Raw genomic sequence first — 17412 nt, 5'->3', positions numbered from 1 at the left:
TTAGTACAACAAAAAGTTTTCTTTTATAATAGTATAGATATATATATAGATGACCATGTTCTCACAACTCACTCGCCAAAACCACTAATTAATATTTTAATTTCCTTAATCCCCGACTATTAGCATATAGGTAAATTGCAATACATTCTCTTAAAATCTTTCATAATTATAAATACTTTCTCTCCTTGTTTTAAAAAGTACAAATATTCTTTAAAATTAATGGTCATGTAGCAAATAACTCCTCGTGACACAACTTTATATGACTGTATTTATTAGACGGTAATTAATTGTAGGAATGTATTATAATTGTGACTGGTGCGTTCAAAAGTCGCACAGGCCCAAGGGATATGAACTGTGGTTCGAAACTTGGGCCAAAGGTGTATATGGATCTTGAAGCGGGACCTGCAGAAAAGATGTTATCATTTCGATGCCCAAGTTAGTATTGAATTCGAGATGAAAGAAAGCCAAAACATAAATAAGTATATTGAAAATCGTAATATGGTGAATAAAGTCGGTGAAAAGCATAAGAATATGTGATAACGTGCTTGTAGACTACTCAAAAAATATTTAGAGAGTGAGAGACGTTAGAGGGGTGTTTAGAAAGTGAGAGACGCCAAAGAAGTCAGAAAGGTGTCCCCTATATGGAGGATGGAACCTATATTTATAGGGAGAGTGCCGCTGTCTAGTGGGGGTGTATCTCACTCCCGAGATTCTTGTGGAAGTTGGTTGGAATGGTTGGCATAAGAGGTAGGTCGTCTTTATCGCAACTGGATGTGCATTACTAAGAATCTCCTTTAGTCTACGGAAACCCTTCACTTGCAAAGAGTTTTTGTTGCGAGGGAGTGCCTCCTTGCTTATGCAGACTTCTATATCTTGGGAGACCCCTCGCCTGTGAAGAGTCCTGGCCTCAAGGGAGGTCCTCCTAGGGCTAATGTGGTTCAAGTTGGCTGCTAACACCAGATTGATAAGGTGTCATGTGGGAAAGAGGGCTGCCACCTGTCTGTCCCCTTTGGCTGAATATTTTGGCGATCTTTGATAATGATCTGAGTAGGGGGATCACTTAGGCCTCTCAGGTGCTTTCGTTCCTTTCTTCCTTGGGCTAGCTTATTTTTATGAACATCAGTAGCCCCCCCTCTCCCTAATAAGTGGAGATTTCGACACTTATTAGAGTAGACGTCTTTTGAAGCGAGGTTCGAAGGATGAGCTTTTTTCTTTTCCTTTTTCGAATTGTTGAAAAGAACGTTAGTAAGATAAGTATTCTTAGAAAAGAAGAGCTTACTTCGTGCCAGTACTGAACTAGGTATTTTATGAAGGTGCCTCCATGGAGGAAGGCTTATTGGTACCTATTGTGCCTACTCCAGTATAAGGCTTTAGTTTTCTACAGAAGAATATTAAATAAAAAAGACATGTATATATTACAAATAGGTTTTGCACGTATCAAACTTATTGTGTCTCCTCGGAGGAGGGCTAATTTAAGGGGGGTTCCTTGGAACAGGACGTAGGGACGTACCGACACACATAACTAATTGGACTAAAATTGTATTTTTTTTTCTTAGAAAAATAGTTTTCGAAGTTATCATTTTTTAATACTATTGATCCATGTTGTCAGTTGACCGTTCATAACTAAAGAAAGTTATGCAAGCGACACGGACATGTTAGTATTTTTTATTTATTGACTCGAAAACACACAAAAATAAGAATTTTTCCATGTCAATCTTGCCCAAATAAGAGCGAACTTAGTCGTTATTGATATTCCTTAGTCACATTTTTCAATTTTTAAAACAATAAAAACGTGAATATATATGTCTGTTTATGTTCTGATTTAAAAGGTTTAACCATTATTCTCATCTCAATTATTATTATCTTTATTTATAGATTAGACAAATACAATTTTTTTTGGATGAATAGCAATTTACCCTCCGTGATATTGAAAATGAGCACATTAACCCCTTATAAAATAAATAAATAATTTACCCCCTATACTTTTTAAAATGAAGCAATTTATCTCCGTATACTGGGAGATAATTGCTTCATTTTAAAAAATATAGGGAGGTAAATTGTTGTATTTTAAATATTACAGGGGGTTAAATCGCTATTTATTTTTTCGTAAGGGAGTAATTTGCTCATTTGAGATATCATAAGGGAATTACTTGCATTTTCTCTATTTATTTTTCAACCATATATTAATTCACTTAATTATAAACCATTAATAAATTGTATTCATAAGGCATATATTGGCATGCCATAATTAAAAACAATTCTATGTTAATAAAAACCCTATCATTTCTTTTCCAAAGAAAAGTTACCTTTCATTAATTAATAATAATTTATCGCTTTTACTTTAATATATATATATATATATATATAACTTAACTAATTAACGTTCTTGCAACCCGACAACCAAGTTTAAGCCATCTACATACACAACGGACTGGGTTATTTAAATAAAGGCCCACACATAGTGTGTGATGTCCATATAATTTTATATATCATTGAGTGACTAATTGGTAAATATTGATAAAGTTTAAACGAAGTAAATCAGAGCTTTGTAAAATATTTTGCAGCAAATTATATTAATTAAGAAATTAGGTAAGACGTAATGAGAAGTTTTGGAAAAAATTAAATAAAACAAAAAAATGGATGAGAATTGGTGGATGGACCATCACCTTTCAAGATTATGTGACATACCACATAAGCTTTGTACTGTGTGATAAATGATTGATAATGGGGTACCACATGAGTTGTATGCTGTCTAATATCAGAAAAAGGGGGCAAAGATGATTGAGCGGTGCACTCCAACTTGGGCAAGCAGGGCCCTCAAAAAGTAAATGTAAAGATCAGGTATCATGTCGTGGACTCGTACATGATTGTGGGTATGTGTTAGTTCTTACTTCTGTTGTTAGTATATGATAAATATTTATTGGTTGGTGTGACTTCATTATACTTAACTTGTTGTGTGTGTGTGTGTGTGTATACTGTTTGGACCGTGACACATCAAGTCGAGAGTTTGGACTATGTAGTTATTAAAAATAGTGTTTTGTTGTCGAGTTTTGCGTTTTCAAATTCTTTACAGCCGGATGTTGCGTTATCTTTTTTTTAGTTTGTGTATATGAGTACATCCGTGGAAAATAAATATAAACTTTTGAGGATGCCTATAATATATCATATAACATATATAAACATATATTATATTGATAAAAATAGAAATTTATTTAATTGGGTAAACGAAAATTTCTTGTAAAATATACAATATTAATGAAATGATATACTAATTAGTGGTAATTAAGTAGATGCCGTAGCTAGACAGTACTACATAGAGTCACTTATAGAAACGCTTATAAAAAAAAAAAGCGTCATGAATGTTAATACTAAAATAAAAAACATCCTATTCCTGAGGCAAAAACTGAGCTTGATCTGCTGCTTGAGTCGGCAAGACTCAGTTATACTTGAGGTGTGGCGGGAGGAAGCAACCACTTAGACCCCTCAATATAAGCAATGCTTATGAACGACTTAACCTCTGCATCACTCAGCTGCTTACCATATGCCGCCCTCTTGCTAAGATCGGAACCTGGCCCCTCATTGTGGTATTCTCCAAAATATACAGTACTGTACATACAAAAATTAATGAAATTAAGCGATTATTAGAGAAAGACAACATTTGCATGAATGGCTGACCTGTCGGTATGGTTTTGACCATTATTAGACCATCCTTGAGGATTTACAGCGTCGCTCAATTGAGAGTAGGCAAAGATGACCCGACCGTAGGGGAACCAGGACCTGGCCAGGTACGCTGTCCCGTTGGTGCCCGTCACCCTGCAATGTACAAAAACATACCCGTTTGCCTCGTTGTGCTTCGACCTCGAGTGCGCTGCAATGAACGACACTGGATCGCCTGGAATCACATGTATCTCCGAATTCTACGTCCGAAAAATACACAAGTATAAGATCATATAATACGTAGGTACTGTCGGTATATGAATATTTTCAATCAAGAACTGCTAATTGAATTTTACCAAATAGAGGGATTGTCCACTGCCAAAGATGAAGTCGACGGTGCCCTCAACATAGCAATCTTTGAACAAATGTTTGCCCCTGTCATCGCAAAGGGTGTCTTGAAATCCATACATTCTGCAGTTGTAGAAAGACGCATATTCTCCTGCAATTTTCATCGCCACCGCCTGAGCCCCCACTCTCTTTCCATCAGGCCTCGGTGCAGAATTCTAACAAGAACCAACATTGTATGAATAATGACCAAACAAATCATCAAACATGCATGGTTTCAGGAACCAACAAGTAACGCTAAGAAAGGCGTTTAATTAGACACAAACCACGATTTTCAAATTGACAGCACTGAAATAGTCGGACTCCACAGTCAGGGTGGCACTCTCCAGGGTCCCGAACTGCGCAGCCGTGCCATCAAACAGCATAACCGGCATGTTGTTCGGGTCTCCGTACAATGTGATGAAATGCGTGTACCTGTCGATCTTTACTTTTTCTGTGTAGTTTCCAGGGCCAATGGATATAATCACGCGATGCTTGTTGCCTTGGGGGACGCTCTTTATGGCATCAGTAACAGTCTTGAAATCTCCACTTCCGTCGGTTCTGACTCGGACCACCGTGACATTCTTCTCAGCCTCAACCACGGCGGGGTCCAAAGAGCCTTCCCGGGAAGCTAAGGGGCCGACGTTGCGGTCGAACCAGCTGTTTAATTGAGCCTTATCAGCAGGAATAGGTTCATCGTTGGTGGACAGCGCAATAGGAAGGACGAGAAGAGCGGTCAAGAAGACCACCTCCACGGCAATATACGACACTTTTTGCATCGACATTTGATTAGATTAATAAGTTGTTTTCTTGCAAAACGTATGATGGCTCTGTCTCTATATATACATGTACAAATTCTATTACAAGAATGAAGAGGGCGAAAGACAGGGAAGAATCGGGCATAAATGGCTGAGTTTTAGTGGGAAATTAGAGAAGTGAAGCCTGCGGTAGGCGTTGTAGGAGTCGTATGGGCCTCTGCTTGGAACGACTACATATAGACTTATGTTGGTGCGTTTTTTGCTTTCTACATGCATTGGAAGATAATACATCGGGAGAAATATTCCTTAAAATTAACTCTGGAGAAGTTTGTTATAAGAAACATGGAGTAGAGGTGAAAGAAAAAAATTGTAAATTTGTGAGATAAATAAAAAATTTTAAAATTACTATTCTAACCAAATTTGTTTTGAAGGGAAGAAGTGAATTTAGAGGTAAATTTGGTAATGTAAAATTGGTACAGTAAAAGATTTTCTTTTATAATAACTAGTTTTTCATCTCACGTAATTCTGCAAGTATTTAAAAATAATCTTAGTGTGAGATGATAAGAAAAAAAAATTATAAACAGAATAAATTATAATAAATGTGGAAAAGTAAAAGTGAGAGAAAAATGTGGAGTAGCGCGTGGTTAAGGGAGAAAAAAACATAATGTCAAAATATTAAAAAAATATTTAAATTACTAATTTGATCAATTTTTTTAAGAAAACAAATAAATTAAAGGGCAAATTTAAATATTCAAAAATTAGTACAACAAAAAGTTTTCTTTTATAATAGTATAGATATATATATATAGATGACCATGTTCTCACAACTCACTCGCCAAAACCACAAATTAATATTTTAATTTCCTTAATCCCCGACTATTAGCAAATAGGTAAATTGCAATACATTCTCTTAAAATCTTTCATAATTATAAATACTTTCTCTCGTTGTTTTAAAAAGTACAAATATTCTTTAAAATTAATGGTCATGTAGCAAATAACTCCTCGTGACACAACTTTATATGACTGTATTTATTAGACGGTAATTAATTGTAGGAATGTATTATAATTGTGACTGGTGCGTTCAAAAGTCGCACAGGCCCAAGGGATATGAACTGTGGTTCGAAACTTGGGCCAAAGGTGTATATGGATCTTGAAGCGGGACCTGCAGAAAAGATGTTATCATTTTGATGCCCAAGTTAGTATTGAATTCGAGATGAAAGAAAGCCAAAACGTAAATAAGTATATTGAAAATCGTAATGTGGTGAATAAAGTCGGTGAAAAGCATAAGAATATGTGATAACGTGCTTGTAGACTACTCAAAAAATATTTAGAGAGTGAGAGACGTTAGAGGGGTGTTTAGAAAGTGAGAGACGCCAAAGAAGTCAGAAAGGTGTCCCCTATATGGAGGATGGAACCTATATTTATAAGGAGAGTGCCGCTGTCTAGTGGGGGTGTATCTCACTCCCGAGATTCTTGTGGAAGTTGGTTGGAATGGTTGGCATAAGAGGTAGGTCGTCTTTATCGCAACTGGATGTGCATTACTAAGAATCTCCTTTAGTCTACGGAAACCCTTCACCTGCAAAGAGTCTTTGTTGCGAGGGAGTGCCTCCTTGCTTATGTAGACTTCTATGTCTTGGGTGACCCCTCGCCTGTGAGGAGTCCTGGCCTCAAGGGAGGTCCTCCTAGGGCTAATGTGGTTCAAGTTGGCTACTAACACCAGATTGATAAGGTGTCACGTGGGAAAGCGGGCTGCCACCTGTCTGTCCCCTTTGGCTGAATATTTTGGCGATCTTTGATAATGATCCGAGTAGGGGGATCACTTAGGCCTCTCGGGTGCTTTCGTTCCTTTCTTCCTTGGGCTAGCTTATTTTTATGAACATCAGTAGCCCCCCCTCTCCCTAATAAGTGGAGATTTCGACACTTATTAGAGTAGACGTCTTTTGAAGCGAGGTTCGAAGGATGAGCTTTTTTCTTTTCCTTTTTCGAATTGTTGAAAAGAACGTTAGTAAGATAAGTATTCTTAGAAAAGAAGAGCTTACTTCGTGCCAGTACTGAACTAGGTATTTTATGAAGGTGCCTCCATGGAGGAAGGCTTAATTGGTACCTATTGTGCCTACTCCAGTATAAGGCTTTAGTTTTCTACAGAAGAATATTAAATAAAAAAGACATGTATATATTACAAATAGGTTTTGCACGTATCAAACTTATTGTGTCTCCTCGGAGGAGGGCTAATTTAAGGGGGGTTCCTTGGAACAGGACGTAGGGACGTACCGACACACATAACTAATTGGACTAAAATTGTATTTTTTTTTCTTAGAAAAATAGTTTTCGAAGTTATCATTTTTTAATACTATTGATCCATGTTGTCAGTTGACCGTTCATAACTAAAGAAAGTTATGCAAGCGACACGGACATGTTAGTATTTTTTATTTATTGACTCGAAAACACACAAAAATAAGAATTTTTCCATGTCAATCTTGCCCAAATAAGAGCGAACTTAGTCGTTATTGATATTCCTTAGTCACATTTTTCAATTTTTAAAACAATAAAAACGTGAATATATATGTCTGTTTATGTTCTGATTTAAAAGGTTTAACCATTATTCTCATCTCAATTATTATTATCTTTATTTATAGATTAGACAAATACAATTTTTTTTGGATGAATAGCAATTTACCCTCCGTGATATTGAAAATGAGCACATTAACCCCTTATGAAATAAATAAATAATTTACCCCCTATACTTTTTAAAATGAAGCAATTTATCTCCGTATACTGGGAGATAATTGCTTCATTTTAAAAAATATAGGGAGGTAAATTGTTGTATTTTAAATATTACAGGGGGTTAAATCGCTATTTATTTTTTCGTAAGGGAGTAATTTGCTCATTTGAGATATCGTAAGGGAATTACTTGCATTTTCTCTATTTATTTTTCAACCATATATTAATTCACTTAATTATAAACCATTAATAAATTGTATTCATAAGGCATATATTGGCATGCCATAATTAAAAACAATTCTATGTTAATAAAAACCCTATCATTTCTTTTCCAAAGAAAAGTTACCTTTCATTAATTAATAATAATTTATCGCTTTTACTTTAATATATATATATATATATAACTTAACTAATTAACGTTCTTGCAACCCGACAACCAAGTTTAAGCCATCTACATACACAACGGACTGGGTTATTTAAATAAAGGCCCACACATAGTGTGTGATGTCCATATAATTTTATATATCATTGAGTGACTAATTGGTAAATATTGATAAAGTTTAAACGAAGTAAATCAGAGCTTTGTAAAATATTTTGCAGCAAATTATATTAATTAAGAAATTAGGTAAGACGTAATGAGAAGTTTTGGAAAAAATTAAATAAAACAAAAAAATGGATGAGAATTGGTGGATGGACCATCACCTTTCAAGATTATGTGACATACCACATAAGCTTTGTACTGCGTGATATGATTGATAATGGGGTACCACATGAGTTGTATGCTATCTAATATCAGAAAAAGGGGGCAAAGATGATTGAGCGGTGCACTCCAACTTGGGCAAGCAGGGCCCTCAAAAAGTAAATGTAAAGATCAGGTATCATGTCGTGGACTCGTACATGATTGTGGGTATGTGTTAGTTCTTACTTCTGTTGTTAGTATATGATAAATATTTGTTGGTTGGTGTGACTTCATTATACTTAACTTGTTGTGTGTGTGTGTGTGTGTATACTGTTTGGACCGTGACACATGAAGTTGAGAGTTTGGACTATGGATTTATTAAATATACTGTTTTGTTGTCGGGTTTTGCGTTTTCAAATTCTTTACAGCCGGATGTTGCGTTATCTTCTTTTTAGTTTGTGTATATGAGTACATCCGTGGAAAATAAATATAAACTTTTGAGGATGCCTATAATATATCATATAACATATATAAACATATATTATATTGATAAAAATAGAAATTTATTTAATTGGGTAAACGAAAATTTCTTGTAAAATATACAATATTAATGAAATGATATACTAATTAGTGGTAATTAAGTAGATGCCGTAGCTAGACAGTACTACATAGAGTCACTTATAGAAACGCTTATAAAAAAAAAAAGCGTCATGAATGTTAATACTAAAATAAAAAACATCCTATTCCTGAGGCAAAAACTGAGCTTGATCTGCTGCTTGAGTCGGCAAGACTCAGTTATACTTGAGGTGTGGCGGGAGGAAGCAACCACTTAGACCCCTCAATATAAGCAATGCTTATGAACGACTTAACCTCTGCATCACTCAGCTGCTTACCATATGCCGCCCTCTTGCTAAGATCGGAACCTGGCCCCTCATTGTGGTATTCTCCAAAATATACAGTACTGTACATACAAAAATTAATGAAATTAAGCGATTATTAGAGAAAGACAACATTTGCATGAATGGCTGACCTGTCGGTATGGTTTTGACCATTATTAGACCATCCTTGAGGATTTACAGCGTCGCTCAATTGAGAGTAGGCAAAGATGACCCGACCGTAGGGGAACCAGGACCTGGCCAGGTACGCTGTCCCGTTGGTGCCCGTCACCCTGCAATGTACAAAAACATACCCGTTTGCCTCGTTGTGCTTCGACCTCGAGTGCGCTGCAATGAACGACACTGGATCGCCTGGAATCACATGTATCTCCGAATTCTACGTCCGAAAAATACACAAGTATAAGATCATATAATACGTAGGTACTGTCGGTATATGAATATTTTCAATCAAGAACTGCTAATTGAATTTTACCAAATAGAGGGATTGTCCACTGCCAAAGATGAAGTCGACGGTGCCCTCAACATAGCAATCTTTGAACAAATGTTTGCCCCTGTCATCGCAAAGGGTGTCTTGAAATCCATACATTCTGCAGTTGTAGAAAGACGCATATTCTCCTGCAATTTTCATCGCCACCGCCTGAGCCCCCACTCTCTTTCCATCAGGCCTCGGTGCAGAATTCTAACAAGAACCAACATTGTATGAATAATGACCAAACAAATCATCAAACATGCATGGTTTCAGGAACCAACAAGTAACGCTAAGAAAGGCGTTTAATTAGACACAAACCACGATTTTCAAATTGACAGCACTGAAATAGTCGGACTCCACAGTCAGGGTGGCACTCTCCAGGGTCCCGAACTGCGCAGCCGTGCCATCAAACAGCATAACCGGCATGTTGTTCGGGTCTCCGTACAATGTGATGAAATGCGTGTACCTGTCGATCTTTACTTTTTCTGTGTAGTTTCCAGGGCCAATGGATATAATCACGCGATGCTTGTTGCCTTGGGGGACGCTCTTTATGGCATCAGTAACAGTCTTGAAATCTCCACTTCCGTCGGTTCTGACTCGGACCACCGTGACATTCTTCTCAGCCTCAACCACGGCGGGGTCCAAAGAGCCTTCCCGGGAAGCTAAGGGGCCGACGTTGCGGTCGAACCAGCTGTTTAATTGAGCCTTATCAGCAGGAATAGGTTCATCGTTGGTGGACAGCGCAATAGGAAGGACGAGAAGAGCGGTCAAGAAGACCACCTCCACGGCAATATACGACACTTTTTGCATCGACATTTGATTAGATTAATAAGTTGTTTTCTTGCAAAACGTATGATGGCTCTGTCTCTATATATACATGTACAAATTCTATTACAAGAATGAAGAGGGCGAAAGACAGGGAAGAATCGGGCATAAATGGCTGAGTTTTAGTGGGAAATTAGAGAAGTGAAGCCTGCGGTAGGCGTTGTAGGAGTCGTATGGGCCTCTGCTTGGAACGACTACATATAGACTTATGTTGGTGCGTTTTTTGCTTTCTACATGCATTGGAAGATAATACATCGGGAGAAATATTCCTTAAAATTAACCCTGGAGAAGTTTGTTATAAGAAACATGGAGTAGAGGTGAAAGAAAAAAATTGTAAATTTGTGAGATAAATAAAAAATTTTAAAATTACTATTCTAACCAAATTTGTTTTGAAGGGAAGAAGTGAATTTAGAGGTAAATTTGGTAATGTAAAATTGGTACAGTAAAAGATTTTCTTTTATAATAACTAGTTTTTCATCTCACGTAATTCTGCAAGTATTTAAAAATAATCTTAGTGTGAGATGATAAGAAAAAAAAATTATAAACAGAATAAATTATAATAAATGTGGAAAAGTAAAAGTGAGAGAAAAATGTGGAGTAGCGCGTGGTTAAGGGAGAAAAAAACATAATGTCAAAATATTAAAAAAATATTTAAATTACTAATTTGATCAATTTTTTTAAGAAAACAAATAAATTAAAGGGCAAATTTAAATATTCAAAAATTAGTACAACAAAAAGTTTTCTTTTATAATAGTATAGATATATATATATAGATGACCATGTTCTCACAACTCACTCGCCAAAACCACAAATTAATATTTTAATTTCCTTAATCCCCGACTATTAGCAAATAGGTAAATTGCAATACATTCTCTTAAAATCTTTCATAATTATAAATACTTTCTCTCGTTGTTTTAAAAAGTACAAATATTCTTTAAAATTAATGGTCATGTAGCAAATAACTCCTCGTGACACAACTTTATATGACTGTATTTATTAGACGGTAATTAATTGTAGGAATGTATTATAATTGTGACTGGTGCGTTCAAAAGTCGCACAGGCCCAAGGGATATGAACTGTGGTTCGAAACTTGGGCCAAAGGTGTATATGGATCTTGAAGCGGGACCTGCAGAAAAGATGTTATCATTTTGATGCCCAAGTTAGTATTGAATTCGAGATGAAAGAAAGCCAAAACGTAAATAAGTATATTGAAAATCGTAATGTGGTGAATAAAGTCGGTGAAAAGCATAAGAATATGTGATAACGTGCTTGTAGACTACTCAAAAAATATTTAGAGAGTGAGAGACGTTAGAGGGGTGTTTAGAAAGTGAGAGACGCCAAAGAAGTCAGAAAGGTGTCCCCTATATGGAGGATGGAACCTATATTTATAAGGAGAGTGCCGCTGTCTAGTGGGGGTGTATCTCACTCCCGAGATTCTTGTGGAAGTTGGTTGGAATGGTTGGCATAAGAGGTAGGTCGTCTTTATCGCAACTGGATGTGCATTACTAAGAATCTCCTTTAGTCTACGGAAACCCTTCACCTGCAAAGAGTCTTTGTTGCGAGGGAGTGCCTCCTTGCTTATGTAGACTTCTATGTCTTGGGTGACCCCTCGCCTGTGAGGAGTCCTGGCCTCAAGGGAGGTCCTCCTAGGGCTAATGTGGTTCAAGTTGGCTACTAACACCAGATTGATAAGGTGTCACGTGGGAAAGCGGGCTGCCACCTGTCTGTCCCCTTTGGCTGAATATTTTGGCGATCTTTGATAATGATCCGAGTAGGGGGATCACTTAGGCCTCTCGGGTGCTTTCGTTCCTTTCTTCCTTGGGCTAGCTTATTTTTATGAACATCAGTAGCCCCCCCTTTCCCTAATAAGTGGAGATTTCGACACTTATTAGAGTAGACGTCTTTTGAAGCGAGGTTCGAAGGATGAGCTTTTTTCTTTTCCTTTTTCGAATTGTTGAAAAGAACGTTAGTAAGATAAGTATTCTTAGAAAAGAAGAGCTTACTTCGTGCCAGTACTGAACTAGGTATTTTATGAAGGTGCCTCCATGGAGGAAGGCTTAATTGGTACCTATTGTGCCTACTCCAGTATAAGGCTTTAGTTTTCTACAGAAGAATATTAAATAAAAAAGACATGTATATATTACAAATAGGTTTTGCACGTATCAAACTTATTGTGTCTCCTCGGAGGAGGGCTAATTTAAGGGGGTTCCTTGGAACAGGACGTAGGGACGTACCGACACACATAACTAATTGGACTAAAATTGTATTTTTTTTTCTTAGAAAAATAGTTTTCGAAGTTATCATTTTTTAATACTATTGATCCATGTTGTCAGTTGACCGTTCATAACTAAAGAAAGTTATGCAAGCGACACGGACATGTTAGTATTTTTTATTTATTGACTCGAAAACACACAAAAATAAGAATTTTTCCATGTCAATCTTGCCCAAATAAGAGCGAACTTAGTCGTTATTGATATTCCTTAGTCACATTTTTCAATTTTTAAAACAATAAAAACGTGAATATATATGTCTGTTTATGTTCTGATTTAAAAGGTTTAACCATTATTCTCATCTCAATTATTATTATCTTTATTTATAGATTAGACAAATACAATTTTTTTTGGATGAATAGCAATTTACCCTCCGTGATATTGAAAATGAGCACATTAACCCCTTATGAAATAAATAAATAATTTACCCCCTATACTTTTTAAAATGAAGCAATTTATCTCCGTATACTGGGAGATAATTGCTTCATTTTAAAAAATATAGGGAGGTAAATTGTTGTATTTTAAAAATTACAGGGGTTTAAATCGCTATTTATTTTTTCGTAAGGGAGTAATTTGCTCATTTGAGATATCATAAGGGAATTGCTTGCATTTTCTCTATTTATTTTTCAACCATATATTAATTCACTTAATTATAAACCATTAATAAATTGTATTCATAAGGCATATATTGGCATGCCATAATTAAAAACAATTCTATGTTAATAAAAACCCTATCATTTCTTTCCCAAAGAAAAGTTACCTTTCATTAATTAATAATAATTTATCGCTTTTACTTTAATATATATATATATATAACTTAACTAATTAACGTTCTTGCAACCCGACAACCAAGTTTAAGCCATCTACATACACAACGGACTGGGTTATTTAAATAAAGGCCCACACATAGTGTGTGATGTCCATATAATTTTATATATCATTGAGTGACTAATTGGTAAATATTGATAAAGTTTAAACGAAGTAAATCAGAGCTTTGTAAAATATTTTGCAGCAAATTATATTAATTAAGAAATTAGGTAAGACGTAATGAGAAGTTTTGGAAAAAATTAAATAAAACAAAAAAATGGATGAGAATTGGTGGATGGACCCTCACCTTTCAAGATTATCTGACATACCACATAAGCTTTGTACTGTGTGATATGATTGATAATGGGGTACCACATGAGTTGTATGCTGTCTAATATCAGCAAAAGGGGGCAAAGATGATTGAGCGGTGCACTCCAACTTGGGCAAGCAAGGCCCTCAAAAAGTAAATGAAAAGATATGGTATCATGTCGTGGACTCGTACATGATTGTGGGTATGTGTTAGTTCTTACTTCTATTGTTAGTATATGATAAATATTTATTGGTTGGTGTGACTTCATTATACTTAACTTGTTGTGTGTGTGTGTGTGTGTATACTGTTTGGACCGTGACACATCAAGTCGAGAGTTTGGACTATGTAGTTATTAAAAATACTGTTTTGTTGTCGAGTTTTGCGTTTTCAAATTCTTTACAGCCGGATGTTGCGTTATCTTCTTTTTAGTTTGTGTATATGAGTACATCCGTGGAAAATAATTATAAACTTTTGAGGATGCCTATAATATATCTTATAACACATATAAACATATATTATATTGATAAAAATAGAAATTTATTTCATTGGGTAAATGGAAATTTCTTGTAAAATATACAATATTAATGAAATGATATTCTAATTAGTGGTAATTAAGTATGATGTCGTAGCTAGACAGTATTACATAGAGTCACTTATAGAAACGCTAATATAAAAAAAAGCGTCATGAATGATAATTCTAAAATAAAAAACATCCTATTCCTGAGGCAAAAACTGAGCTTGATCTACTGCTTGAGTCGGCAAGACTCAGTTATACTTGAGGTGTGGCAGGAGGAAGCAACCACTTCGACCCCTCAATATAAGCAATGCTAATGAACGACTTAACCTCTGCATCACTCAGCTGCTTACCATATGCCGCCCTCTTGCTAAGATCGGAACCTGGCCCCTCATTGTGGTATTCTCCAAAATATACAGTACTGTACATACAAAAATTAATGAAATTAAGCGATAATTAGAGAAAGACAACATTTGCATGAATGGCTGACCTGTCGGTATGGTTTTGACCATTATTAGACCATCCTTGAGGATTTACAGCGTCGCTCAATTGAGAGTAGGCAAAGATGACCCGACCGTAGGGGAACCAGGACCTGGCCAGGTACGCTGTCCCGTTGGTGCCCGTCACCCTGCAATGTACAAAAACATACCCGTTTGCCTCGTTGTGCTTCGACCTCGAGTGCGCTGCAATGAACGACACTGGATCGCCTGGAATCACATGTATCTCCGAATTCTACGTCCGAAAAATACACAAGTATAAGATCATATAATACGTAGGTACTGTCGGTATATGAATATTTTCAATCAAGAACTGCTAATTGAATTTTACCAAATAGAGGGATTGTCCACTGCCAAAGATGAAGTCGACGGTGCCCTCAACATAGCAATCTTTGAACAAATGTTTGCCCCTGTCATCGCAAAGGGTGTCTTGAAATCCATACATTCTGCAGTTGTAGAAAGACGCATATTCTCCTGCAATTTTCATCGCCACCGCCTGAGCCCCCACTCTCTTTCCATCAGGCCTCGGTGCAGAATTCTAACAAGAACCAACATTGTATGAATAATAACCAAACAAATCATCAAACATGCATGGTTTCAGGAACCAACAAGTAACGCTAAGAAAGGCGTTTAATTAGACACAAACCACGATTTTCAAATTGACAGCACTAAAATAGTCGGACTCCACAGTCAGGGTGGCACTCTCCAGGGTCCCGAACTGCGCAGCCGTGCCATCAAACAGCATAACCGGCATGTTGTTCGGGTCTCCGTACAATGTGATGAAATGCGTGTACCTGTCGATCTTTACTTTTTCTGTGTAGTTTCCAGGGCCAATGGATATAATCACGCGATGCTTGTTGCCTTGGGGGACGCTCTTTATGGCATCAGTAACAGTCTTGAAATCTCCACTTCCGTCGGTTCTGACTCGGACCACCGTGACATTCTTCTCAGCCTCAACCACGGCGGGGTCCAAAGAGCCTTCCCGGGAAGCTAAGGGGCCGACGTTGCGGTCGAACCAGCTGTTTAATTGAGCCTTATCAGCAGGAATAGGTTCATCGTTGGTGGACAACGCAATAGGAAGGACGAGAAGAGCGGTCAAGAAGACCACCTCCACGGCAATATACGACACTTTTTGCATCGACATTTGATTAGATTAATAAGTTGTTTTCTTGCAAAACGTATGATGGCTCTGTCTCTATATATACATGTACAAATTCTATTACAAGAATGAAGAGGGCGAAAGACAGGGAAGAATCGGGCATAAATGGCTGAGTTTTAGTGGGAAATTAGAGAAGTGAAGCCTGCGGTAGGCGTTGTAGGAGTCGTATGGGCCTCTGCTTGGAACGACTACATATAGACTTATGTTGGTGCGTTTTTTGCTTTCTACATGCATTGGAAGATAATACATCGGGAGAAATATTCCTTAAAATTAACCCTGGAGAAGTTTGTTATAAGAAACATGGAGTAGAGGTGAAAGAAAAAAATTGTAAATTTGTGAGATAAATAAAAAATTTTAAAATTACTATTCTAACCAAATTTGTTTTGAAGGGAAGAAGTGAATTTAGAGGTAAATTTGGTAATGTAAAATTGGTACAGTAAAAGGTTTTCTTTTATAATAACTAGTTTTTTATCTCACGTAATTCCGCAAGTATTTAAAAATAATTTTAGTGTGAGATGATAAAAAAAAAATTATAAACAGAACAAATTATGATAAATGTGGAAAAGTAAAAGTTAGAGAAAAATGTGGAGTAGCGCGTGGTTAAGAGAGAAAAAAACATAATGTCAAAATATTAAAAAATATTTAGATTACTAATTTGATCAATTTTTTTAAGAAAACAAATAAATTAAAGGGCAAATTTAAATATTCAAAAATTAGTACAACAAAAAGTTTTCTTTTATAATAGTATAGATATATATATAGATGACCATGTTCTCACAACTCACTCGCCAAAACCACTAATTAATATTTTAATTTCCTTAATCCCCGACTATTAGCATATAGGTAAATTGCAATACATTCTCTTAAAATCTTTCATAATTATAAATACTTTCTCTCCTTGTTTTAAAAAGTACAAATATTCTTTAAAATTAATGATCATGTAGCAAATAACTCCTCGTGACACAACTTTATATGACTGTATTTATTAGACGGTAATTAATTGTAGGAATGTATTATAATTGTGACTGGTGCGTTCAAGAGTCGCACAGGCCCAAGGGATATGAACTGTGGTTCAAAACTTGGGCCAAAGGTGTATATGGATCTTGAAGCGGGACCTGCAGAAAAGATGTTATCATTTCGATGCCCAAGTTAGTATTGAATTCGAGATGAAAGAAAGCCAAAACGTAAATAAGTATATTGAAAATCGTAATGTGGTGAATAAAGTCGGTGAAAAGCATAAGAATATGTGATAACGTGCTTGTAGACTACTCAAAAAATATTTAGAGAGTGAGAGACGTTAGAGGGGTGTTTAGAAAGTGAGAGACGCCAAAGAAGTCAGAAAGGTGTCCCCTATATGGAGGATGGAACCTATATTTATAGGGAGAGTGCCGCTATCTAGTGGGGGTGTATCTCACTCCCGAGATTCTTGTGGAAGTTGGTTGGAATGGTTGGCATAAGAGGTAGGT

General features: G+C 36.3%; 3 protein-coding genes across 3 annotated transcripts; all 3 read right to left on the bottom strand.

Moving 5' to 3' along the window:
• Nucleotides 1-3238: 3238 nt before the first annotated feature.
• Nucleotides 3239-4867, bottom strand: LOC148788498 (pectinesterase 1-like). The gene is made up of 4 exons (XM_088879914.1): nt 4329-4867; nt 4014-4220; nt 3676-3917; nt 3239-3606 (listed from the first exon to the last, which is right to left on the bottom strand). Exons 1-4 carry the CDS (start codon nt 4824-4826, stop codon nt 3441-3443), a joined length of 1113 nt encoding a protein of 370 aa, XP_088736040.1. The 5' UTR covers nt 4827-4867; the 3' UTR covers nt 3239-3440.
• A 3925-nt stretch (nt 4868-8792) lies between these two features.
• Nucleotides 8793-10421, bottom strand: LOC105160762 (pectinesterase 1-like). The gene is made up of 4 exons (XM_011078240.3): nt 9883-10421; nt 9568-9774; nt 9230-9471; nt 8793-9160 (listed from the first exon to the last, which is right to left on the bottom strand). The coding sequence occupies exons 1-4, from the start codon at nt 10378-10380 to the stop codon at nt 8995-8997; spliced, it is 1113 nt and encodes a 370-aa protein (XP_011076542.2). The 5' UTR covers nt 10381-10421; the 3' UTR covers nt 8793-8994.
• Nucleotides 10422-14528: 4107 nt separating this feature from the next.
• Nucleotides 14529-15945, bottom strand: LOC148788497 (pectinesterase 1-like). The gene is made up of 4 exons (XM_088879916.1): nt 15434-15945; nt 15119-15325; nt 14781-15022; nt 14529-14711 (listed from the first exon to the last, which is right to left on the bottom strand). The coding sequence occupies exons 1-4, from the start codon at nt 15929-15931 to the stop codon at nt 14546-14548; spliced, it is 1113 nt and encodes a 370-aa protein (XP_088736042.1). The 5' UTR covers nt 15932-15945; the 3' UTR covers nt 14529-14545.
• Nucleotides 15946-17412: the final 1467 nt, after the last annotated feature.

The sequence above is a fragment of the Sesamum indicum genome, linkage group LG4 (assembly GCF_026168435.1).
Source record: "Sesamum indicum cultivar Baizhima isolate 11 linkage group LG4, ASM2616843v1, whole genome shotgun sequence".
In the NCBI taxonomy this organism is placed as follows: domain Eukaryota; kingdom Viridiplantae; phylum Streptophyta; class Magnoliopsida; order Lamiales; family Pedaliaceae; genus Sesamum; species Sesamum indicum.
This window is presented reverse-complemented; position numbering and strand designations above follow the sequence as displayed.

Excerpts from the sequence above, each read along its gene's own strand:
- LOC105160762 (XM_011078240.3), bottom strand. The coding sequence starts at position 10,380 with ATGTCGATGCAAAAAGTGTCGTATATTGCCGTGGAGGTGGTCTTCTTG. Across the intron at positions 9,775-9,882 it reads CTGTCAATTTGAAAATCGTG|AATTCTGCACCGAGGCCTGA; the intron begins GTTTGTGTCTAA and ends GGTTCTTGTTAG. Across the intron at positions 9,161-9,229 it reads GGTCAAAACCATACCGACAG|TACTGTATATTTTGGAGAAT; the intron begins GTCAGCCATTCA and ends TTGTATGTACAG.
- LOC148788498 (XM_088879914.1), bottom strand. The coding sequence starts at position 4,826 with ATGTCGATGCAAAAAGTGTCGTATATTGCCGTGGAGGTGGTCTTCTTG. Across the intron at positions 4,221-4,328 it reads CTGTCAATTTGAAAATCGTG|AATTCTGCACCGAGGCCTGA; the intron begins GTTTGTGTCTAA and ends GGTTCTTGTTAG. Across the intron at positions 3,918-4,013 it reads GTGGACAATCCCTCTATTTG|AATTCGGAGATACATGTGAT; the intron begins GTAAAATTCAAT and ends TTTCGGACGTAG.
- LOC148788497 (XM_088879916.1), bottom strand. The coding sequence starts at position 15,931 with ATGTCGATGCAAAAAGTGTCGTATATTGCCGTGGAGGTGGTCTTCTTG. Across the intron at positions 15,023-15,118 it reads GTGGACAATCCCTCTATTTG|AATTCGGAGATACATGTGAT; the intron begins GTAAAATTCAAT and ends TTTCGGACGTAG. Across the intron at positions 14,712-14,780 it reads GGTCAAAACCATACCGACAG|TACTGTATATTTTGGAGAAT; the intron begins GTCAGCCATTCA and ends TTGTATGTACAG.